Source organism: Salmo trutta, unplaced genomic scaffold (assembly GCF_901001165.1).
Source record: "Salmo trutta unplaced genomic scaffold, fSalTru1.1, whole genome shotgun sequence".
NCBI lineage: Eukaryota > Metazoa > Chordata > Actinopteri > Salmoniformes > Salmonidae > Salmo > Salmo trutta.
The window spans coordinates 1,010,349-1,035,006 of record NW_021823412.1 but is presented as its reverse complement, the minus strand read 5'-3'; the positions used below and the strand labels follow the sequence as shown (position 1 = coordinate 1,035,006).

The window sequence follows — 24,658 nt, the reverse complement described above, 5'->3', positions numbered from 1 at the left end:
TCCTCTCCTTCTCTGTCCTCCTCTGTAGCTCTCATCCTCTCTCCTCCTCTCCTTCTCTGTCCTCCTCTGTAGCTGTCCTCCTCTCTCTTCCTCTCCTTCTCTGTCCTCCTCTGTAGCTGTCCTCCTCTCTCCTCCTCTGTCCTCCTCTGTAGCTCTCCTCCTCTCCTCCTGTCCCACTCTGTTGCTCTCCTTCTCTCCACCTCTGTCAGTGTCCATCCCTCTCTCTTCCTCTCCTCCTCTGTCAGAGTGTCCATCCCTCTCGCCTCCTCTGTCCCAGCCTGTCCATCCCTGTGTTGAGATGTCGTCCCTACTGAGAAAAGAGATGCAGAGGATGTTGTTTAGACCTGAAGGACAGAAACTACAGAAGTTTATAGAGATACATGAAGCAACACCAGGAAGACATTTTCTCTGTGTCTACGGTAAAAATCAGCATCTTCTGTTTCATTTGTTTGATTTTATTGTTCATTTATTTATTCAATCATCTTGCTTTTTTTTTTATTTTGTACGATTCTCTCCTTCTATTTCTCTTTCTAAATGATGTTCTGTCTGTTTCCGTGCAGTTTTTCTTCTTTATAATGATGGATTGATGGTCCCGTGTGGCTCAGTTGGTAGAGTATGATGCTTGTAATGCCAGGGTTGCGGGTTCCAGTCCCATGTGTGACCAAATCTCTTTCTAAATGATGTTGTGGTTTTTCTTCTGTTTTCTTCCGTTCTTACTTTCCTTTGGTCTCTGATGAAGAGATGATGATGTTTCTGTTTTAGGACTACTTGTTCTTTTTAATGACGGATGGATGGATTGTTTTTTTTTTTCTCAAAGACCTCAGGGAAGTCTGTTGATGAGGAGGTTACTAAGGTCATATAACACACTGCATCTGCTATGGAAAATAGGCTTGAATAGTTTGTCTTTGGATACAGTCCGTGAATGTCACCAATAGAGGAGTATTACTTCTATTCGCTAATTGAATTTCCAATTGCTGGATAACATCCGTTGTCCTCGGGAAAACGGCATCCCTTTTGGAACAATGCATTTTGTCCCCTATTGGGAAAAACAACATTAGCTTTGCTTGAGAAAACGGCTTGACTATTCCTTTCCAAAACATAATTGTTGTCCTCTGGTCCACAGTGACCAAGACCAAAGAGGTGCAGCTGTGTGTGGTGAGATCTCGGAAATCACTGTATTCTGGATCAAACAAGTTGCTGAATTCCCAGAAATCCGGATCGAAAAAGAAGCTCAAGTCTCAGTTTTGCCTGAGTTCCTGCTTGGAGGACTCCTACTTGAGGACGGAAGTCTGGCTCCTCCAGGACCTCACTCTGCTGGACGGGCGGGATCCGGACGTGGTAAGGAACATCATTCTCAGATTTTGCATTACATCCGTGTTTACATTTAAGTGTTGACTCTTGGGGCCGCCATGATTCTGTCCTCACTGCAAGGTGAACAGTTGTTCCATTACAACATTTACTGTGACATTCTTCTTCTTCTAGTCCCCCTTTGATGACCTCACCTCCCCTCTCTTCTCCCCCCCCCCCCGGCCCCTGTAGGACGACCCGTGTTTCCTGATGCACTTCTCCACTGTGCGGTCGGTGACGGCCTTCAGCTGCGGCGCCAAGTACTGCATGGCGCGGGCCCTGGTTGCCCTGAGCGACAAGCACTGCGGGCGACCTTTGACTCTGGTGAACTATGACCTGGCCTACATCAGTCCGTCGTCTATATATTTGAACAGAGGAGACTGTGTGGTGCTGATGCAGATATGTTTCTACGCTGCTAACCTGGTGTGTCTGTCCTTGTGCCCTGTACCTCTGGACTGACAGAGAAATTTGGATTTATTGTGGATCCCCAAGGCAGCAGCTACTCTTCCTGGGGTCCGGCAAAATGCAAGCAGTTATACCATTTTAGAGAGAGAGAAAGAGTCTGAGTGTGTGTGTGTGTGTGTGAGAGTGAATCATAGGCTCTACCATGTATCAAGAATACACTATTTAAAATGACTGTCTTTCCAGATTTCTAAGTCTCTGTGTTGCTTGTACTTATAAACCTTCTGTCTCTGTTCTGATTCGGAACGTTCTAACACTGTTCCTTAAGCATGTGAAATGATTACAGCTAATAATCGGAATAAAATGTAACAACTTTCCTTTTGTCTTCTTATGTTGTCATTCCATCAGTTTGGGAAGTTTTTTTTATAATTTTTCTCTTTCAAATATCTTCCGTAGATGGCAGCAGCAAAACTAAATCAACAAACTCTGACATCGTGTGGTTATTTTTGATGACCAAATCAAAGACAGTAGAGTGACAAGATGACCAAATCAAAGACAGTACAGTGTAAAGATGACCAAATCAAAGACAGTACAGTGTAAAGGTGACCAAATCAAAGACAGTACAAGTATAAAGATGACCAAATCAAAGACAGTACAGTGTAAAGGTGACCAAATCAAAGACAGTACAGTGTAAAGATGACCAAATCAAAGACAGTACAGTGTAAAGATTACCAAATCAAAGACAGTACAAGAATAAAGATGACCAAATCAAAGACAGTACAAGTATAAAGATAGACTGAAAGTGCTTCTCCAACAGAAATCCCCGATCACGGTTGTAGGTGAAGGCGATGTCATGGCGACGCTGGCTCGCTAAGCTCATGCGCAGAAACACGTCATCGGGTCTAACGGTCGTCTCTTGCCAAACTGCGCATGTGCAAGCCGTCAAAGACACTCCTTGACTTTCACGAGGTTGTAGTAACAACATGTTCACAACTACTTAAGACGTTGGCTCTGATCCAGGTAGTGCCTTTCGATTTCGAGAAAATTAACAACTATTGAAAAATCTTTCACTTCTCCCATTGATTTATCAAACTCCGGCCTGGTCTGTTTCGCGATGTTGCGCCTCTGGGTTTAGAAACTCTGTGACCAACTTTCCTGATCTAAAAAAAAAACAAACACATTGTTTAATATTTACAGCTACATTATTACAATTATTACAACACTTCAACTAAATTAATTTAAATAAAAAGGTATCAAATAAATTGGGTATAAAATGGTTTAGAAAAGGTTTTTAACGACATTTGTCCGGATCGGCGCATGCGCGGGACCAGAGAACGGCCGCGTGCCTGGCGCCAAAATTCGAAAAGCGGAGGGGAGTGTTCTGTTGTTGACAGCACCAGCTCTCCTTACAGCGTCGTGGTTTTTACACGTTATTACAACATATCGAAAAGGATTACTTTGGAAATACTTTGGGAAAGGACAACGCAAAGATGCACATCAAATCTATTATCTTAGAAGGATTCAAGTCCTACGCGCAGAGGACTGAAATCAACGGATTTGATCCGCTCTTCAACGCTATTACTGGACTTAACGGGAGTGGAAAATCCAATATTCTCGACTCGATATGCTTTCTATTGGGGATAACCAACTTGTCTCAGGTAATATGCTACTTATTCATTAATACGCAGAGATGTTAGTTTTTATCCAGTGAGCTAAAGACATTTCCTTGAAGTTAGCGTGTTGCGTTAGCTAGCTAACGTTAGCTTACCGTGCCCAGGTTCATCGGCGGTTACAGTAACGTTAGTGGAGAAGCTAGCGAGCTGTAACGTTATTTCCATCTTATCTCCCAGGTGCGAGCGGCCAATCTCCAGGATCTGGTGTACAAGAACGGTCAGGCCGGCATCACCAAAGCCACGGTGTCCATAACATTTGACAACGCAAACAAGAGCCAGAGTCCGCTTGGGTTCGAGACCCACGACGAAATCACGGTCACAAGACAGGTAAAAAGTTGTTCTCCTCTTTCCTCCTATTCCTGTTTGTGGGAAGAGTAATGTTCCTGAATAAAACATGTTTGCCTTGCTCCAGCAGGTCCAAACTAAGGGATACTACTAGCTAACTACAACTTCTGTCAAGTGTTCTGATTGAAACTTTTATGGCATAGATGGTAGCTACTGCGTTAGGTCTGAAAATAGTCCCAACTAGGACTGTTCCCCTTCCCATAATCACTACACTCACTGTCCACTGACGTGATTTCTCAGCTGTATTGTTACCAGTCACTCAAACTAGTCATGATTTTCACTGTGATGACGTGATTTCTCAGCTGTATTGTTACCAGCCACTCAAACTAGTCATGATTTTCACTGTGATGACGTGATTTCTCAGCTGTATTGTTACCAGCCACTCAAACTAGTCATGATTTTCACTGTGATGACGTGATTTCTCAGCTGTATTGTTACCAGTCACTCAAACTAGTCATGATTTTCACTGTGATGACGTCTCATGCGTCAATCACTGCACTGACGTTGACTTCTTACTACTGCATTATTAGCTATTCATACTAACGTTAATGCCTTTTCCTATAAAACTATTTATTACTTTACCTCATCCTCTTGTTCTACTCACAGGTGGTGAGGTAGCTATTATTAGTCAATCAAACTGTAGAGGACGCTCTTATTAAAAATGTTACTATGATGAAGTGGATTGTCAGTTCTCTGTGTCCTTCTCCAATCCCAGGTGATGGTAGGTGGTAGGAACAAGTACCTGATCAACGGGGTGAATGCCAACAACACCAGGGTACAGGATCTGTTCTGCTCTGTGGGACTCAACGTTAACAACCCCCACTTCCTCATCATGCAGGTAGGTGTTTAAACACCACAAGTACCTGGGGTGTTGTTCATTAGTCCCACATTGTAGCAAAAAATTATACAAATAACTTGAATCTTTCTTTTTATATATTTCTCTTTACAATATTTCAGGGGAGAATCACCAAGGTTCTGAATATGAAACCGCCTGAGGTAAGTCTATATACACACACACACTGTAGAATCGTGAAGTCTTGTAATTACTTGAAGCTTCCGTAGTACACACACTCCACGCACGCTTCCTGTGGAAAGACAGACACACAAACACTCCTTTGCCCTCCTCTCTACATCTCCTCTCTAACCTTCCTCTCTCCTCTGTAGATCCTAGCCATGATAGAGGAGGCAGCAGGAACCAGGATGTAACTCTAACCTTCCTCTCTCCTCTGTAGATCCTAGCCATGATAGAGGAGGCAGCAGGAACCAGGATGTATGAGTGTAAAAAGATCACCGCCCAGAAAATCATTGAGAAGAAAGAAGCCAAACTCAAAGAAATACAGACGGTGGGGCCGCCATTTTACCTGTGTTAACGTAGCTCTGTGTTTCCTGGTCCTGGGGACCCAAGGGGGAGCACGGTTTGTTTTTCTCTCTAGAAAACTAAGTTCAACTGTTCATCAGGCCTTTAGTTGAACCTAGGTTCAACCCTGTGGCTCAGATGTAGAGCATGGTGTGTGCAACGCCAGGGTTGTGGGTTCGATTCCCACGGGGGTCAAGTACAAAAAAAAATGCATGAAATGAAATGTATGCATTCACTACTGTAAGTCGCTCTGGATAAGAGCGTCTGCTAAATGACTAAAATGTAAATGTAAATACTGTTCATCAGGCCTTTAGTTGAATCTAGTGTGTTAGTGCTAGGGATCCCCAGGATTGGGGAAATGGACGTAGCTCCTACTATCAAAAATGGTGCCTTGGATATTGGTGGCATTTGACTAATTTGTGTTTGGTTGTGTTCAGATCCTTAATGAAGAGATCACTCCTACCATGCAGAAGCTGAAGGAGGTAGGAAGTCCCGTTTTTAGGAACATGAAATCATCACTTCAGCCCAATACAAGACCTTTCTATCTGTTTTGCCAATGTTTACATCCTTGTCCCCTGATGAGTGTGACCCTGGAATAAACACCCCCATGGATCTTTACTACACGTTCCTTCCTGTCCATCCCATGTGACTCAGTTGGTAGAGCATGGCACTTGTAATGCCAGGGGTTGTGGGTTCGATTCCCACGGGAGACCAGTAGGAATGAATAATGTATGCATTTCAGTAGAGTAAGTGGTTCTGGGTAAGAGCGTCTGCTAAATGACTCATATGTAAATGTTTCCCCTTCATTAACCATCTTTATCCTTTCTGTCTTCCTTCACGGTCCTCTCTCCGTCCCTGTGTCCTCTCTCCGTCCCTGTGTCCTCTCTCCGTCCCTGTGTCCTCTCTCCGTCCCTGTGTCCTCTCTCCGTCCCTGTGTCCTCTCTCCGTCCCTGTGTCCTCTCTCCGTCCCTGTGTCCTCTCTCCGTCCCTGTGTCCTCTCTCCGTCCCTGTGTCCTCTCTCCGTCCCTGTGTCCTCTCTCCGTCCCTGTGTCCTCTCTCCGTCCCTGTGTCCTCTCTCCGTCCCTGTGTCCTCTCTCCGTCCCTGTGTCCTCTCTCCGTCCCTGTGTCCTCTCTCCGTCCCTGTGTCCTCTCTCCGTCCCTGTGTCCTCTCTCCGTCCCTGTGTCCTCTCTCCGTCCCTGTGTCCTCTCTCCGTCCCTCTGTCCTCTCTCCGTCCCTCTGTCCGTCCCTCTCTCCGTCCCCTCTCCGTCCCCTCTGTCGTCCCTCTGTCCTCTCTGTCGTCCCTCTGTCCTCTCTGTCGTCCCTCTGTCCTCTCTCCGTCCCTCTGTCCTCTCTCCGTCCCTCTGTCCTCTCTCCGTCCTCTCTCCGTCTCTCTGTCCTCTCTCTGTCCTCTCTCTGTCCTCTCTCTGTCCTCTCTCTGTCCTCTCTCTGTCCGTCCCTCTGTCCGTCTCTCTGTCCTCCTGTAGGAGCGTTCTTCATACCTGGAGTACCAGAAGTTGATGAGGGAGATGGAACACCTGAGTCGTCTGTACGTGGCCTGGCTGTTTGTCTGCGCTGAGGAGACCAAGGTACACACACACACACTGAAGGTCCTGTGTGGAATATTACCTCATGTTCTAGCTGCTGTGGTGTCTTGTCATGGTGTTGTCGTGGTGTCTTGTCATGGTGTCGTGGTGTTGTCGTGGTGTCATGTTGTGGTGTCTTGTCATGGTGTTGTCGTGGTGTTGTCGTGGTGTCTTGTCATGTTGTGGTCGTGGTGTCTTGTCGTGGTGTCTTGTCGTGGTGTCTTGTCGTGGTGTTGTGGTGTCTTGTCATGTTGTGGTCGTGGTGTCTTGTCGTGGTGTTGTCGTGGTGTCTTGTCATGTTGTGGTCGTGGTGTCTTGTCGTGTTGTGGTCGTGGTGTCTTGTCGTGGTGTCGTTGTGGTGTCTTGTTGTGGTGGTGTCGTGGTGTTGTCGTGGTGTCGTGTTGTGGTCGTGGTGTCTTGTCGTGGTGTCGTTGTGGTGTCTTGTCGTGGTGTTGTCGTGGTGTCGTTGTGGTGTCTTGTCGTGGTGTCGTTGTGGTGTCTTGTTGTGGTGGTGTCGTGGTGTCATGTTGTTGTCGTGGTGTCTTGTCGTGGTGTCTTGTCGTGGTGTCTTGGTGTGTTGTCGTGGTGTCTTGTCGTGGTGTCTTGTTGTCGTGGTGTCTTGTCTTGTGTTGTTGTCGTGGTGTGTCGTTGTTGTCGTGGTGTCTTGTCATGTTGTTGTCGTGGTGTCTTGTCATGGTGTCTTGTCGTGGTGTCTTGTCATGGTGCTGTTGTGGTGTCTTGTAAGCCCAGCAATGTCCGTTGGGATGAATAACAAAGTGAATGGAATGTGATTGAATTCACTGTGATTTGGGTTCACAGGTGAAGTTTAATGGAACTGTTGTTGATTTAACATATTGTTGATTTCAATCTCAGGTGAAGTCAGCGGAGGACCTGAAGGTAATGCAGGACTCCATCACTCAGCTGCAGGCCAACATGGCAGAAAACGAAAACAAGGTCCAGGAACTCTCCGCCCAGATACAGGAACTGCAGAAGAAAAGGGACCAAGTAATGAAATTCTATTCAATTCAATACAACTTTATTAATCCATTCTGGGAGCGTTGGAGCAACAACAAAAAAACATGTTGCAACATAGAGAAGTGGTGCCCATCCGTGTTCTAATGTGAATGAATGATAGTGGCAGATCTATGCAACACGTTTCTATCTGCAGCTGTTGAATCTCATTGAATGAGCCCTTTGGTCACGGACAGTTATATTTCAAACATTTAGCTTGGAGGTTATTATATTTGACTATGTTCTGTTGGGGGGTCCTGGCGTCTGTTGGGGGGGTCCTGGCGTCTGTTGGGGGGGTCCTGGCTCCTCTCGGGGGGGGGGGGGGGGGGGGTGGGTCCTGGCGCCTCTCGGGGGGGGGGGGGGGGGGTCCTGGCGCCTCTCGGGGGGGGGTCCTGGCTCCTGTCGGGGGGGGGTGTGTCCGTCCTGGTGCCTGTCGGGGGAGGGGTCCTGGCGCCTGTCGGGGGGGGTGTGTCCGTCCTGGTGCCTGTCGGGTGTCCTGGCGCCTGTCGGGGGGGGGCGTCCTGGCGCCTGTCGGGGGGGTGTCCTGACGTCTGTCTGTCTCTCCTGCCCTACAGGAGGTTGGTGGAGTGCTGAAGGGTTTAGAGGAGACTCTGTCTGAGGTCCAGAGGGTCGATGCTAAAGCCCAGAGTGCTGTGGACATGAAGAAACAGAACCTGACAGAGGAGACCAAGAAGAGGAAGGAACTGTTGAAGAGCATGGAGGAGGTGAGAGGAGGGAGGATAAAGAGAGAGAGGGTGTGGGGGGGTGTGTGTGTGAGAGAGAGAGAGAGAGAGAGAGAGAGAGAGGAAGACGAGCAGACAGTCATACTTCAGCCTAACTAAAACCACTCTCTCTCTGTCTCTCTCTCTCTGTCTGTGTTCCCCCCCAGGATAAGAAGATGCTAGTTGTTAAGGAAGGAGAGGTATCCAAGGTAGCAGAGAAGCTGTCTGCCCTACAGGAGAAAGGTCAGAAGGACAGCGCCGCCCTAGAGGCAGCACAGAGTCACTTCAAGGCTGTGTCCGCAGGGCTGTCCACCAATGAGGACGGAGAAGAGGCCACGCTCGCCGGACAGATGATGACCTGCAAGAACGACATGAGTAAAGCTGACACCGAGGCCAAACAGGTGAGAATGGATTGGTTCATAATGGAATATATATATACAACAGTGTTGATTGATTTGTTTTGAAATGTATTTGAAACAGAGAATTGATTGATTGTAGGAAGGATATGAGTAAAGCTGACACAGGCCCAACAGGTGACGATGACCTCTGACCTCTATCTGACCTACGACCTTCAAAGAATGCAAACTGAATGAGAATGATGACCTCAATAAAAGAGTTGTGAATCAGAGTTTTTCCTGCCGCGTTGGATGAGTATCTCTAAGTCTTCATTCTCTTCCTGTCGGTTGTTCTCCCCAGGCCCAGATGAAGCTGAAGCATGCCCAGCAGGAGTTGAAGGCCAAGCAGGCGGAGGTGAAGAAGATGGACTCTGGTTACCAGAAAGACCAGGAAGCCTTCAACACTGTCAAGAAGAACAAGGAGAAACTAGAGGCTGATATGGGGAAACTACAGTACCAAGGTAGAGGAGAGAGAGAAACTACAGTACCAAGGTAGAGGAGAGAGAGGGAGAAACTACAGTACCAAGGTAGAGGAGAGAGAGGGAGAAACTACAGTACCAAGGTAGAGGAGAGAGAGGGAGAAACTACAGTACCAAGGTAGAGGAGAGAGGAGGGAGAACTACAGTACCAAGGTAGAGGAGAGAGAGGGAGGAAACTACAGCGACCAAGGTAGAGGAGAGAAGGAGAAACTACAGTACCAAGGTAGAGGAGAGAGAGAAACTACAGTACCAAGGTAGAGGAGAGAGAGAGAGGGAGAAAACTACAGTACCAGGTAGAGGAGAGAGAGGGAGAAACTACAGTAAAGGTAGAGAGAGAGAGGAGAAACTACAGTACCAAGGTAGAGGAGAGAGAGGAGAAGAAACTACAGTACCAAGGTAGAGGAGAGAGAGAAAACTACAGTACCAAGGTAGAGGAGAGAGAGAGAAACTACAGTACCAAGGTAGAGGAGAGAGAGAAACTACAGTACCAAGGTAGAGGAGAGAGAGAAACTACAGTACCAAGGTAGAGGAGAGAGAGAAACTACAGTACCAAGGTAGAGGAGAGAGGGAGAAACTACAGTACCAAGGTAGAGGAGAGAGAGGGAGAAACTACAGTACCAAGGTAGAGGAGAGAGAGGGAGAAACTACAGTACCAAGGTAGAGGAGAGAGAGGGAGAAACTACAGTACCAAGGTAGAGGAGAGAGAGGGAGAAACTACAGTACCAAGGTAGAGGAGAGAGAGGGAGAAACTACAGTACCAAGGTAGAGGAGAGAGAGGGAGAAACTACAGTACCAAGGTAGAGGAGAGAGAGGGAGAAACTACAGTACCAAGGTAGAGGAGAGAGAGAGAGAGAAACTACAGTACCAAGGTAGAGGAGAGAGAGGGAGAAACTACAGTACCAAGGTAGAGGAGAGAGAGGGAGAAACTACAGTACCAAGGTAGAGGAGAGAGAGGGAGAAACTACAGTACCAAGGTAGAGGAGAGAGGGAAACTACAGTACCAAGGTAGAGGAGAGAGGGAGAAACTACAGTACCAAGGTAGAGAGAGAGAGAGAGAGAAACTACAGTACCAAGGTAGAGGAGAGAGAGAGAAACTACAGTACCAAGGTAGAGGAGAGAGGGAGAAACTACAGTACCAAGGTAGAGGAGAGAGAGGGAGAAACTACAGTACCAAGGTAGAGGAGAGAGAGAAACTACAGTACCAAGGTAGAGGAGAGAGGAGAAACTACAGTACCAAGGTAGAGGAGAGAGGGAGGGAGAAACTACAGTACCAAGGTAGAGGAGAGAGAGGGAGAAACTACAGTACCAAGGTAGAGGAGAGAGAGAGAAACTACAGTACCAAGGTAGAGGAGAGAGGGAGAAACTACAGTACCAAGGTAGAGAGAGAGAGAGAGAGAAACTACAGTACCAAGGTAGAGGAGAGAGAGAGAAACTACAGTACCAAGGTAGAGGAGAGAGAGAAACTATAGTACCAAGGTAGAGGAGAGAGAGAGAGAGAGAAACTACAGTACCAAGGTAGAGGAGAGAGAGAGAGAGAGAGAGAAACTACAGTACCAAGGTAGAGGAGAGAGGGAGAAACTACAGTACCAAGGTAGAGGAGAGCGAGAGAAACTACAGTACCAAGGTAGAGGAGAGAGAGAAACTACAGTACCAAGGTAGATGAGAGAGAGAAACTACAGTACCAAGGTAGAGGAGAGAGGGAGAAACTACAGTACCAAGGTAGAGGAGAGAGAGAGAAACTACAGTACCAAGGTAGAGGAGAGAGAGAGAAACTACAGTACCAAGGTAGAGGAGAGAGAGAGAGAGAAACTACAGTACCAAGGTAGAGGAGAGAGGAGAGAGAGAGAAACTACAGTACCAAGGTAGAGGAGAGAGAGAGAAACTACAGTACCAAGGTAGAGGAGAGAGAGAAACTACAGTACCAAGGTAGAGGAGAGAGAGAGAGAGAGAAACTACAGTACCAAGGTAGAGGAGAGAGGGAGAAACTACAGTACCAAGGTAGAGGAGAGAGAGGGAGAAACTACAGTACCAAGGTAGAGGAGAGAGAGAAACTACAGTACCCAAGGTATAGGAGAGATGAGAGAGAGCGAAACTACATACAAGGTATTCGAGGAGAGAGAGAGAGAGAGAGAAACTTAAGTTACCAAGGTAGAGGAGAGAGGGATGAACTACAGTTACCAAGGTAGGAGGAAGGAGGGAGAAAACTAACAGTACCTAAGGTAGAGGGAAGAGAGAAAACTACAGTACCAATGTTAGAGGAGAGCGAGAAACTACAGTCCAAGGTAGATGATGAGAGAGGGAGAAACGACAGTACCAAGGTAGAGGAGGAGAGAGAGAAACACATTACCAAGGTAGAGGAGATAGGAGAGAAAAACTACAGTACCAAGGTAGAGGAGAGAGAGAAATACAGTACCAAGGTAGAGGAGCGAGAGGGAGAAATACAGTACCAAGGTAGAGGAGGAGAGAGGGATGAAACTACATTACAAGGTAGAGTAGAGAGGGAGAAACTACAGTACCAAGGTAGAGGAGAGAGAGAGGAGAGAGAGGGAGAAACTACAGTACCAAGGTAGAGGAGAGAGAGAGGAGAGAGAGGGAGAAACTACAGTACCAAGGTAGAGGAGAGAGGGAGAAACTACAGTACCAAGGTAGAGGAGAGAGAGAGAAACTACAGTACCAAGGTAGAGGAGAGAGAGAGAGGAGAGAGAGGGAGAAACTACAGTACCAAGGTAGAGGACGACCGTACCAGGTAGAGGAGAGAGGGGAGAGAGAAACTACAGTACCAAGGTAGAGGAGAGAGAGAGAGAGAAACTACAGTACCAAGGTAGAGGAGAGAGGGAGAAACTACAGTACCAAGGTAGAGGAGAGAGAGAGAGAAACTACAGTACCAAGGTAGAGGAGAGAGAAGGAGAAACTACAGTACCAAGGTAGAGAGAGAGGGAGAAACTACAGTACCAAGGTAGAGGAGAGAGAGAAACTACAGTACCAAGGTAGAGGAGAGAGGGAGAAACTACAGTACCAAGGTAGAGGAGAGAGAGAAACTACAGTACCAAGGTAGAGGAGAGAGAGAGGGACAATAATTAGGAGTAGAACCTGCTGGATGCTTTCACAACAATAATTAGGGGTAAAATGTTGACGCCTGGTGTTGATGGTTAAATGTTGAGCCTGGTGTTGATGGTTAAATGTTGTGCCTGGTGTTGATGGTTAAATGTTGAGCCTGGTGTTGATGGTTAAATGTTGACGTCTGATGTGTTGTTTATCAGATGGGAAGGAGGAGGGTCTTCTGGACAGGAAGAGACAGCTGAACCGTGAGGTCACCACCCTCAGAAATACCTACGAGAGTCTGATGTCCCGCTTCCCTAACCTACGCTTTGACTACAGGTACGCTGTGTGTGGGGTCACCCAGAGAGACTTACAGTAGGGAGTCATTTAACAGACTCTCTCATCCAGAGAGACTTACAGTAGGGAGTCATTTAGCAGACTCTTATCCAGAGAGACTTACAGTAGGGAGTCATTTAGCAGACTCTCTTATCCAGAGAGACTTACAGTAGGGAGTCATTTAGCAGACTCTCTTATCCAGAGAGACTTACAGTAGGGAGTCATTTAGCAGACTCTCTTATCCAGAGAGGCTTACAGTAGGGAGTCATTTAGCAGACTCTCTTATCCAGAGATACTTACAGTAGGGAGTCATTTAGCAGACTCTCTTATCCAGAGAGTCTTACAGTAGGGAGTCATTTAGCAGACTCTCTCATCTAGAGAGTCTTACAGTAGGGAGTCATTTAGCAGACTCTCTCATCCAGAGAGACTTACAGTAGGGAGTCATTTAGCAGACTCTCTTATCCAGAGAGACTTACAGTAGGGAGTCATTTAGCAGACTCTCTTATCCAGAGAGACTTACAGTAGGGAGTCATTTAGCAGACTCTCTTATCCAGAGAGACTTACAGTAGGGAGTCATTTAGCAGACTCTCTCATCTAGAGAGTCTTACAGTAGGGAGTCATTTAGCAGACTCTCTCATCCAGAGAGTCTTACAGTAGGGAGTCATTTAGCAGACTCTCTCATCTAGAGAGTCTTACAGTAGGGAGTCATTTAGCAGACTCTCTCATCCAGAGAGTCTTACAGTAGGGAGTCATTTAGCAGACTCTCTCATCTAGAGTCTTACAGTAGGGAGTCATTTAGCAGACTCTCTCATCCAGAGAGACTTACAGTAGGGAGTCATTTAGCAGACTCTCTTATCCAGAGAGACTTACAGTAGGGAGTCATTTAGCAGACTCTCTTATCCAGAGAGACTTACAGTAGGGAGTCATTTAGCAGACTCTCTCATCTAGAGAGTCTTACAGTAGGGAGTCATTTAGCAGACTCTCTCATCCAGAGAGTCTTACAGTAGGGAGTCATTTAGCAGACTCTCTCATCTAGAGAGTCTTACAGTAGGGAGTCATTTAGCAGACTCTCTCATCTAGAGAGTCTTACAGTAGGGAGTCATTTAGCAGACTCTCTCATCCAGAGAGTCTTACAGTAGGGAGTCATTTAGCAGACTCTCTCATCCAGAGAGACTTACAGTAGGGAGTCATTTAGCAGACTCTCTCATCCAGAGAGACTTACAGTAGGGAGTCATTTAGCAGACTCTCTTATCCAGAGAGACTTACAGTAGGGAGTCATTTAGCAGACTCTCTTATCCAGAGAGTCTTACAGTAGGGAGTCATTTAGCAGACTCTCTTATCCAGAGAGACTTACAGTAGGGAGTCATTTAGCAGACTCTCTCATCCAGAGAGACTTACAGTAGGGAGTCATTTAGCAGACTCTCTCATCCAGAGAGATTGTATGCATCCTCAGATAGCCAGGTGGGAGAACCACATCTCAGTCATAGCTACTTTATTGAAGACAAATTTACTGACTATCAGCAACATCAGTGCTAGTAGGGAAAAACAAGATTTAATATCTGTCTCTTTCAGAGCGTGGCTGGGACCGTAGCAGGGTAAAGGGACTCCTAACTAACCTGATAACAGTCTCTGTCTCCCTCATAGTGACCCAGAGCGTTGCTGGGACCGTAGCAGGGTAAAGGGACTCCTAGCTAACCTGATAACAGTCAGTGACGCGTCTCTGTCTCCCTCATAGTGACCCAGAGCGTGGCTGGGACCGTAGCAGGGTAAAGGGTCTCCTAGCTAACCTGATAACAGTCAGTGACGTGTCTCTGTCTCCCTCATAGTGACCCAGAGCGTGGCTGGGACCGTAGCAGGGTAAAGGGTCTCCTAGCTAACCTGATAACAGTCTCTGTCTCCCTCATAGTGACCCAGAGCGTGGCTGGGACCGTAGCAGGGTTAAGGGTCTCCTAGCTAACCTGATAACAGTCAGTGACGTGTCTCTGTCTCCCTCATAGTGACCCAGAGCGTGGCTGGGACCGTAGCAGGGTTAAGGGTCTCCTAGCTAACCTGATAACAGTCAGTGACGTGTCTCTGTCTCCCTCATAGTGACCCAGAGCGTGGTTGGGACCGTAGCAGGGTAAAGGGTCTCCTAGCTAACCTGATAACAGTCAGTGACGTGTCTCTGTCTCTCTCATAGTGACCCAGAGCGTGGTTGGGACCGTAGCAGGGTAAAGGGTCTCCTAGCTAACCTGATAACAGTCTCTGTCTCCCTCATAGTGACCCAGAGCGTGGCTGGGACCGTAGCAGGGTAAAGGGTCTCCTAGCTAACCTGATAAGTCTCTGTCTCCCTCATAGTGACCCAGAGCGTGGCTGGGACCGTAGCAGGGTTAAGGGTCTCCTAGCTAACCTGATAACAGTCAGTGACGTGTCCTACTCTACTGGACTAGAGGTGGTGGCTGGAGGGAAACTCTACAATGTGGTGGTGGACACTGAGGTTAGTGTGTCCCAGTTTCACCTGTTCCTGACAGAACATTCACTGCAGAACACCTTGGTACCGTAAATTCCGGACTATAAGCCGCAACTTTTTTCCCAGGCTTTGAACCTCGCGGCTTAAACAATATATGGATTTTTCCCGCTTTAAATTTTTTTTTCTCCGAAAAAACACGTGCTCTGTTTTTTTGGCGGCATGAAGCTTTCATTAGACCAATGAAATTGCCGAACGGGTTAAGGTCAAACAACTTTTTTGTTTACCGTTTAGATTAAATCGAGCGCTCTCAAACTTCCCATCATTCTGATTATGGTAGTCATTTTGTCACCCTCATCATGGCAAAGACACGGAGAAATGCATATGATGCAGCTTTCAAGTTGAAGGCGATTGATCTGTCTGTTGGAAAAGGAAATAGAGCTGCTGCACGGGAGCTTGGTCTTAATGAGTCGATGATAAGACGTTGGAAACAGCAGCGTGAGGAATTGACTCAGTGCAAAAAGACAACTAAAGCTTACTGCTAATGTTTTATTTTTTGTTACAAGCCGTGTTTCGTTAAAGCCTGTGTAAAGTTAATTTGTTTCTATGTACCGGTAGGCACCTGCGGCTTATAGACATGTGCGGCTTATTTATGTTCAAAATAATATTTTTTTTAAATTCAGTGGGTGCGGCTTATATTCAGGTGCGCTTAATAGTCCGGAAATTACGGTATATCAAGGCTCACCGTGCCATGCTTTCACTGGTGGAGAAGTTTGTGTTTGCTACTGTTGTCATGACAATAGTTCTGTCCAGGAGCTGCTGTTCCTGGTTCTGTACTGGAATGTGAAAGGAGGGGCTTAGCTCCCATAACACTCTGTCTGTCTCTGTGTGTCTGTCTCTGTGTGTCTGTCTCTGTGTGTCTGTCTCTGTGTCTGTCTCTGTGTCTGTCTCTGTGTCTGTCTCTGTGTCTGTCTCTGTGTCTGTCTCTGTGTCTGTCTCTCTGTCTCTCTGTCTCTCTGTCTCTCTGTCTCTCTGTCTCTCTGTCTCTCTGTCTCTCTGTCTCTCTGTCTCTGTCTGTCTGTCTCTGTCTGTCTGTCTGTCTCTGTCTGTCTGTCTGTCTGTCTGTCTGTCTGTCTGTCTCTCTGTCTGTCTCTCTCTGTGTGTCTGTCTGTCTGTCTCTGTCTCTCTCTGTCTCTCTCTGTCTCTGTCTGTCTCTGTCTCTCTGTCTCTCTCTCTCTGTGTCTCTGTGTCTGTGTGTCTCTGTGTCTCTGTGTCTCTGTGTCTCTGTGTGTCTCTCTCTGTGTCTCTGTGTGTCTCTGTGTCTCTGTGTGTGTGTCTGTGTGTCTCTGTGTCTAGGTGACAGGTAAGAAGTTGTTGGAGAAAGGAGAGCTGAAGCGTAGATACACCATCATCCCACTCAACAAGATCTCTGCCAGGACACTTAATGACAGCCTGGTCACCACAGCCAAGAGTCTGGTGAGATACACACACACACCGTACACCCTCCCACACACACACCTTACACCCTCCCACACACACACACACCTTACACCCTCCCACACACACACCTTACACCCTCCCACACACACACCTTACACCCTCCCACACACACACACCTTACACCCTCCCACACACACACACCTTACACCCTCCCACACACACACACCTTACACCCTCCCACACACACACCTTACACCCTCCCACACACACACACCTTACACCCTCCCACACACACACACACCTTACACCCTCCCACACACCACCTTACACCCCTCCACACACACACACCTTACACCCTCCCACACACACACACACCTTACACCCTCCACACACACACACACCTTACACCCTCCCACACACACACACACCTTACACCCTCCCCACACCCACACACCTTACACCCTCCCACACACACCACCTTACACCCTCCCACACACACACACACCTTACACCCTCCCACACACACACACACCTTACACCCCTCCCACACACACACACACCTTACACCCTCCCACACACACACACACCTTACACCCTCCCACACACACACACACCTTACACCCTCCCACACACACACACACCTTACACCCTCCCACACACACACACACACACACCCTTACACCCTCCCACACACACACACACCTTACACCCTCCCACACCCTCCCACACACCTTACACCCTCCCCCACACCCCACACACCTTACACCCTCCCTCCCACACACACACCCCCTTACACCCTCCCCACACACACACACACCTTACACCCTCCCACACACACACACACCTTACACCCTCCCCACACACACACACCTTACACCCTCCCACACACACACACCTTACACCCTCCCACACACACACACACACCTTACACCCTCCCCACACACACACACACACACACACCTTACCCCCTCCCACACACACACACACACACACACCTTACACCCTCCCACACACACACCACACACACACCCTTACACCCTCCCCACACCACCAACCACACACACACACACCTTACACCCTCCCACACACACACCACACACACACCTTACACCCTCCCACACACACACCTTACACCCTCCCACACACACACCTTACACCCTCCCACACACACACACACACCTTACACCCTCCCACACACACACACACCTTACACCCTCCCACACACACACACACACACACACCTTACACCCCCCCCCCACACACACACACACACACACACACACACACCTTACACCCTCCCACACACATGCGCGCACTCCACAAGGTCTCTGCTGGACTTTCTCAATAACAACTTTGGTTGGTTTACGAGCCTCTCTCTCTCTATCCATCTGTAGGTAGGGGAGCAGAATGTCCATACAGCTCTGTCTCTGGTTGGCTATGAGGCAGACCTGAGGAAGGCCATGGAGTACGTGTTTGGTTCTACGTTGGTGTGTGATACATTAGACAACGCCAAGCGAGTGGCCTTCGACAAGAGAGTCATGACCAAGACTGTTACTCTGGGGGGGGGACGTCTTCGATCCTCAGGGGACGCTGAGCGGAGGTGAGACTCATCACCATGGAGACCGTCGCTGCTGCTTCATTTCTGTTCTCTATGGATCTAGAAATGTTCTCTCTTCATTTCTACAATCCTCTCATTCTGTTCTGTTGTCTTCCTATTCCCTTTCTGTGTCTCCCCCTCCAGTAACCTGTTCCCAGTCAGTCTCTGTCCTGTCTAAGGGTTATGTGTCTCCCCCTCCAGTAACCTGTTCCCAGTCAGTCTCTGTCCTGTCTAAGGGTTATGTGTCTCTCCCCCTCCAGTAACCTGTTCCCAGTCAGTCTCTGTCCTGTCTAAGGGTTATGTCTCTCCCCCTCCAGTAACCTGTTCCCAGTCAGTCTCTGTCCTGTCTAAGGGTTATGTGTCTCTCCCCCTCCAGTAACCTGTTCCCAGTCAGTCTCTGTCCTGTCTAAGGGTTATGTGTCTCCCCCTCCAGTAACCTGTTCCCAGTCAGTCTCTGTCCTGTCTAAGGGTTATGTCTCTCCCCCTCCAGTAACCTGTTCCCAGTCAGTCTCTGTCCTGTCTAAGGGTTATGTGTCTCTCCCCCTCCAGTAACCTGTTCCCAGTCAGTCTCTGTCCTGTCTAAGGGTTATGTGTCTCCCCCTCCAGTAACCTGTTCCCAGTCAGTCTCTGTCCTGTCTAAGGGTTATGTGTCTCTCCCCCTCCAGTAACCTGTTCCCAGTCAGTCTCTGTCCTGTCTAAGGGTTATGTGTCTCCCCCTCCAGTAACCTGTTCCCAGTCAGTCTCTGTCCTGTCTAAGGGTTATGTGTCTCCCCCTCCAGTAACCTGTTCCCAGTCAGTCTCTGTCCTGTCTAAGGGTTATGTGTCTCTCCCCCTCCAGTAACCTGTTCCCAGTCAGTCTCTGTCCTGTCTAAGGGTTATGTGTCTCTCCCCCTCCAGTAACCTGTTCCCAGTCAGTCTCTGTCCTGTCTAAGGGTTATGTCTCTCCCCCTCCAGTAACCTGTTCCCAGTCAGTCTCTGTCCTGTCTAAGGGTTATGTGTCTCCCCCTCCAGTAACCTGTTCCCAGTCAGTCTCTGTCCTGTCTAAGGGTTATGTGTCTCTCCCTCCAGTAACCTGTTCCCAGTCAGTCTCTGTCCTGTCTAAGGGTTATGTCTCTCCCCCTCCAGTAACCTGTTCCCAGTCAGTCTCTGTCCTGTCTAAGGGTTATGTGTCTCTCCCTCTAGGAGCCAGTCAGTCTCTGTGTTGTCCTGTCTAAGGGTTATGTGTGTATCCCTCCTCTCTAATTTGGTGTTTATTTTCCGTCTCCCTGTAGGAGCCCGTTCCCAGTCAGCCTCAGTGTTGTCCAGTCTCCAGGAGCTGAGAGAGGTTCAGGACAGTCTGTCAGCCACAGAGACGGCGCTACAGACCCTGGACAAAGAACTGGCTGGTCTCAAGGGGACCGCTGAGAGGTGTGTGTGTGTGTGTGGCCTGAAACATTTACTATGTAGCTTTAGGAGTTCAGCTAATTCAATATTTCTGAAACATTTCTGCATATATTCCCGCTCTCCCCCGTCCCTCCGCTCTCCCCCGTCCCTCCGCTCTCCCCCGTCCCGCCGCTCTCTCCCCTCCCTCCTCTCCTCTCCTCTCCTCTCTCTCTAGGTATCGTTTGTTAAAGCAGCAGTTAGACATGAAGACAGAAGAGTTAGACATTCTCCAGGTTAAACTCCACCAGAGTTCCTTCCATAAACAACAGGAAGAACTGAAGATGTTACAGAAGACCATCGGTGAGTACACAGACAACGTTTTTCAACATACTTTTTTAAAGTGGGACATCACTTGATCCAAAAGAGTTGGGAACTGTGAGGGGGAGGAATTATGTATTCACCTTATCTGCTGGAAAAGTAACAATTATTTACTTAACAAACAGTAAGATATTTCTGTCCTGTTAATGCTGAGTTTGATGGTGTCCACTCTGCTTCCTGCAGCTGGTCTGGGTGTTGAGGACATGGGTTTTACTAGAGAGAGCTTGAAGCTGACGATTGATGGACTTGGTGATAAAACCTACAGCTGGTATTCCAGTCACAGGATGTGGGGTGGTTGTAACTGGGATAGAGAGGAGTACAACAAAGGCCTCAATGGTTCTTAGACTTCCTGGTATCTGGGAAATTAGGCCAGGGGTCAGGGGTTAAGACTTCCTGGTATCTGGGAAATTAGGCCAGGGGTCGGGGGTTAAGACTTCCTGGTATCTGGGAAATTAGGCCAGGGGTTAAGACTTCCTGGTGTCTGGGAAATTAGGCCAGGGGTCAGGGGTTAAGATAACGCCAGGTGCAGATAAAGACAGGAGGAACCCAAAGTGGCTCATGGTGCCCCCTCCCCCAGTCTATATGGGAGTGGTGGAACCAAGCATTCTGGGAATCGGCTATATAAACGGTGCATTTGTCTGTATTATTCAGACTCTCAGTCCAGCAGTCAAGACTGTTGGGCTGACCGTTTCATTATTTCAAGAATTAATCGATATTAAATAAAGATTGATTGTTTTGAAGAAATAACCAAGTTTCTCTCAGTACTGAATTTCCACGACGGAACAATTCTTTCAATTTTCATCACCTTATTGACATGGACATGTCCAGATTTAAACGATTAAACAGTATAGATATTTAAAATGTGGCTTTAGGCTTCTAAAGAGTGTGTAGCTGGGTTTCTATCCAATTGGCAAATTTTCTAAAATCCGCATAAATTACAAAATGCCCATTTTCCCACCGGTGGTGCTTCCACCAAACTGTCTGGTTGGGGATATAAATCGGTGGGTGACGACGTAGTGAACATTTCACTTATGTTTTCATGTCCCAAATAATACACATCTAAAAGTTCTATGTGTTTCCATGGCATTTTCAGCTCTTAACGATTTTACTAGTTTTATCACAAAAACTGTTACTTTAAATAGCAAATGGTGTTGGCACATGTTCTCTAGCCACAAGCTGGTAGGATACAGTGTGGACAGGCTACCTACATGATGACATTATTATGGATAAGAGAGAGAGAGAGAGAGAGAGAGAGAGGTTTTTCTTTATCAAACTGCAGTCACGCATCGATCATCATGTCACCAGAAGAAGACCTGGATATTTATTGGAAAGCAGCATCAAACTCATCACCTTTTCACTTTCACCCCCCTGTGAAGTTGATTTTATTTCATCTGTAGTCTAATAAACTGCATGTTATCCTGAGTTGTAGTGGGAGGACCAGACACCATATCATCTGTAGTCTAATAAACTGCACGTTATCCTGAGTTGTAGTGGGAGGACCAGACACCATATCATCTGTAGTCTAATAAACTGCACGTTATCCTGAGTTGTAGTGGGAGGACCAGACACCATATCATCTGTAGTCTAATAAACTGCATGTTATCCTGAGTTGTAGTGGGAGGACCAGACACCATATCATCTGTAGTCTAATAAACTGCATGTTATCCTGAGTTGTAGTGGGAGGTCCAGACACCATATCATCTGTAGTCTAATAAACTGCATGTTATCCTGAGTTGTAGTGGGAGGACCAGACACCATATCATCTGTAGTCTAATAAACTGCATGTTATCCTGAGTTGTAGTGGGAGGACCAGACACCATATCATCTGTAGTCTAATAAACTGCATGTTATCCTGAGTTGTAGTGGGAGGACCAGACACCATATCATCTGTAGTCTAATAAACTGCATGTTATCCTGAGTTGTAGTGGGAGGACCAGACACCATATCATCTGTAGTCTAATAAACTGCATGTTATCCTGAGTTGTAGTGGGAGGACCAGACACCATATCATCTGTAGTCTAATAAACTGCATGTTATCCTGAGTTGTAGTGGGAGGACCAGACACCATATCATCTGTAGTCTAATAAACTGCATGTTATCCTGAGTTGTAGTGGGAGGACCAGACACCATATCAACTGTAGTCTAATAAACTGCACGTTATCCTGAGTTGTAGTGGGAGGACCAGACACCATATCATCTGTAGTCTAATAAACTGCACGTTATCCTGAGTTGTAGTGGGAGGACCAGACACCATATCATCTGTAGTCTAATAAACTGCATGTTATCCTGAGTTGTAGTGGGAGGACCAGACACCATATCATCTGTAGTCTAATAAACTGCATGTTATCCTGAGTTGTAGTGGGAGGACCAGACACCATATCATCTGTAGTCTAATAAACTGCATGTTATCCTGAGTTGTAGTGGGAGGACCAGACACCATATCATCTGTAGTCTAATAAACTGCACGTTATCCTGAGTTGTAGTGGGAGGACCAGACACCATATCATCTGTAGTCTAATAAACTGCACGTTATCCTGAGTTGTAGTGGGAGGACCAGACACCATATCATCTGTAGTCTAATAAACTGCACGTTATCCTGAGTTGTAGTGGGAGGACCAGACACCATATCATCTGTAGTCTAATAAACTGCACGTTATCCTGAGTTGTAGTGGGAGGACCAGACACCATATCATCTGTAGTCTAATAAACTGCACGTTATCCTGAGTTGTAGTGGGAGGACCAGACACCATATCATCTGTAGCCTAATAAACTGCACGTTATCCTGAGTTGTAGTGGGAGGACCAGACACCATATCATCTGTAGTCTAATAAACTGCATGTTATCCTGAGTTGTAGTGGGAGGACCAGACACCATATCATCTGTAGTCTAATAAACTGCATGTTATCCTGAGTTGTAGTGGGGGGACCAGACACCATATCATCTGTAGTCTAATAAACTGCATGTTATCCTGAGTTGTAGTGGGGGGACCAGACACCATATCATCTGTAGTCTAATAAACTGCATGTTATCCTGAGTTGTAGTGGGAGGACCAGACACCATATCATCTGTAGTCTAATAAACTGCATGTTATCCTGAGTTGTAGTGGGAGGACCAGACACCATATCATCTGTAGTCTAATAAACTGCATGTTATCCTGAGTTGTAGTGGGAGGACCAGACACCATATCATCTGTAGCCTAATAAACTGCATGTTATCCTGAGTTGTAGTGGGGGGACCAGACACCATATCATCTGTAGTCTAATAAACTGCATGTTATCCTGAGTTGTAGTGGGAGGACCAGACACCATATCATCTGTAGTCTAATAAACTGCATGTTATCCTGAGTTGTAGTGGGAGGACCAGACACCATATCATCTGTAGTCTAATAAACTGGACATTATCCTGAGTTGTAGTGGGGGGACCAGACACCATATCATCTGTAGTCTAATAAACTGCATGTTATCCTGAGTTGTAGTGGGAGGACCAGACACCATATCATCTGTAGTCTAATAAACTGCATGTTATCCTGAGTTGTAGTGGGAGGACCAGACACCATATCATCTGTAGTCTAATAAACTGGTTATTATACTGTAGCAATATTTACATCACTAGCATTTCTCACATAATACATTTAACCAACACAGAAAAGACCCCACCATGTCGAACAAACACATTTATCCGTCGGCATTTTATAAAATTGTACTGAACTTCCTGTTTCCATCACAGCTGTTGTGTGTGTGTGTTTGTGTGTGTGTGTGTGTGTGTGTGTGTGTGTGTGTGTGTTTCTCTCAGAGGAGTGTGAGGAGACCCTGCACAGCAGTAACGAGGTCCAGAAGAAGGCAGAGGAGAAGTACAAGGTCAGATTATCCCCATGGGTCATATCTGGACCTATCAGTGGTCTCCGTTCAGGATCACATGACTTATTATCCCCATGGGTCATATCTGGACCTATCAGTGGTCTCCGTTCAGGATCACATGCTACCAGAATTTTACAGCCCTACCCTGAGATAATATATTCCATTTAGCAGACCTTTTTATCCCCCCCCCCCCCAAAAAAAATATATATATTACAGAGTTTAATTTGGTTGAAGTGCCTTGCTCAAGGGCACATCGGCTCGGGTATTTAAACCAGTGTCCTTTCGGTTACTGGCCCAACGTTCTTAACCACTAGGCTACCTGGCGCCCATATAAAGCCATTTAGTCATCCATTTATTATTATTATTATTATTATTATTATTATTTTCCAAATGGATGGTCTCTGGGAACCCTCTGTCCTGGCCTTGTTGATATTGTGGTGTTAAATCTCTGTCCTGGCCTTGTTGATATTGTGGTGTTAAACCTCTGTCCTGGCCTTGTTGATATTGTGGTGTTAAATCTCTGTCCTGGCCTTGTTGATATTGTGGTGTTAAACCTCTGTCCTGGCCTTGTTGATATTGTGGTGTTAAACCTCTGTCCTGGCCTTGTTGATATTGTGGTGTTAAACCTCTGTCCTGGCCTTGTTGATATTGTGGTGTTAAACCTCTGTCCTGGCCTTGTTGATATTGTGGTGTTAAACCTCTGTCCTGGCCTTGTTGATATTGTGGTGTTAAACCTCTGTCCTGGCCTTGTTGATATTGTGGTGTTAAACCTCTGTCCTGGCCTTGTTGATATTGTGGTGTTAAACCTCTGTCCTGGCCTTGTTGATATTGTGGTGTTAAACCTCTGTCCTAGCCTTGTTAAACATCTGTCCTGGCCTTGTTGACATT

General features: G+C 46.9%; 2 protein-coding genes across 2 annotated transcripts in view; both read left to right on the top strand.

The window, feature by feature from the left end:
• The first annotated feature begins 218 nt into the window (after nucleotides 1-218).
• LOC115190803 (exocyst complex component 1-like) lies at nucleotides 219-2,126 on the top strand. Its single transcript, XM_029748886.1, has 3 exons — nucleotides 219-419; nucleotides 1,124-1,338; nucleotides 1,540-2,126. Exons 1-3 carry the CDS (start codon nucleotides 299-301, stop codon nucleotides 1,804-1,806), a joined length of 603 nt encoding a protein of 200 aa, XP_029604746.1. The 5' UTR covers nucleotides 219-298; the 3' UTR covers nucleotides 1,807-2,126.
• Nucleotides 2,127-3,093: 967 nt separating this feature from the next.
• The window catches only part of LOC115190807 (structural maintenance of chromosomes protein 2-like), a 37,285-nt gene continuing 15,720 nt past the window's right edge, over nucleotides 3,094-24,658 (top strand). Inside the window, 19 exon segments of the mRNA XM_029748890.1 lie at nucleotides 3,094-3,407; nucleotides 3,600-3,749; nucleotides 4,483-4,605; nucleotides 4,725-4,763; nucleotides 5,000-5,110; nucleotides 5,562-5,606; nucleotides 6,610-6,711; nucleotides 7,582-7,713; nucleotides 8,295-8,444; nucleotides 8,609-8,842; nucleotides 9,138-9,297; nucleotides 12,576-12,693; nucleotides 15,028-15,166; nucleotides 16,493-16,612; nucleotides 17,971-18,135; nucleotides 18,137-18,176; nucleotides 19,445-19,580; nucleotides 19,771-19,895; nucleotides 23,706-23,770. Of these exon segments, the coding sequence (XP_029604750.1) occupies nucleotides 3,240-3,407; nucleotides 3,600-3,749; nucleotides 4,483-4,605; nucleotides 4,725-4,763; nucleotides 5,000-5,110; nucleotides 5,562-5,606; nucleotides 6,610-6,711; nucleotides 7,582-7,713; nucleotides 8,295-8,444; nucleotides 8,609-8,842; nucleotides 9,138-9,297; nucleotides 12,576-12,693; nucleotides 15,028-15,166; nucleotides 16,493-16,612; nucleotides 17,971-18,135; nucleotides 18,137-18,176; nucleotides 19,445-19,580; nucleotides 19,771-19,895; nucleotides 23,706-23,770 (2,322 nt within the window). The 5' untranslated portion in view covers nucleotides 3,094-3,239.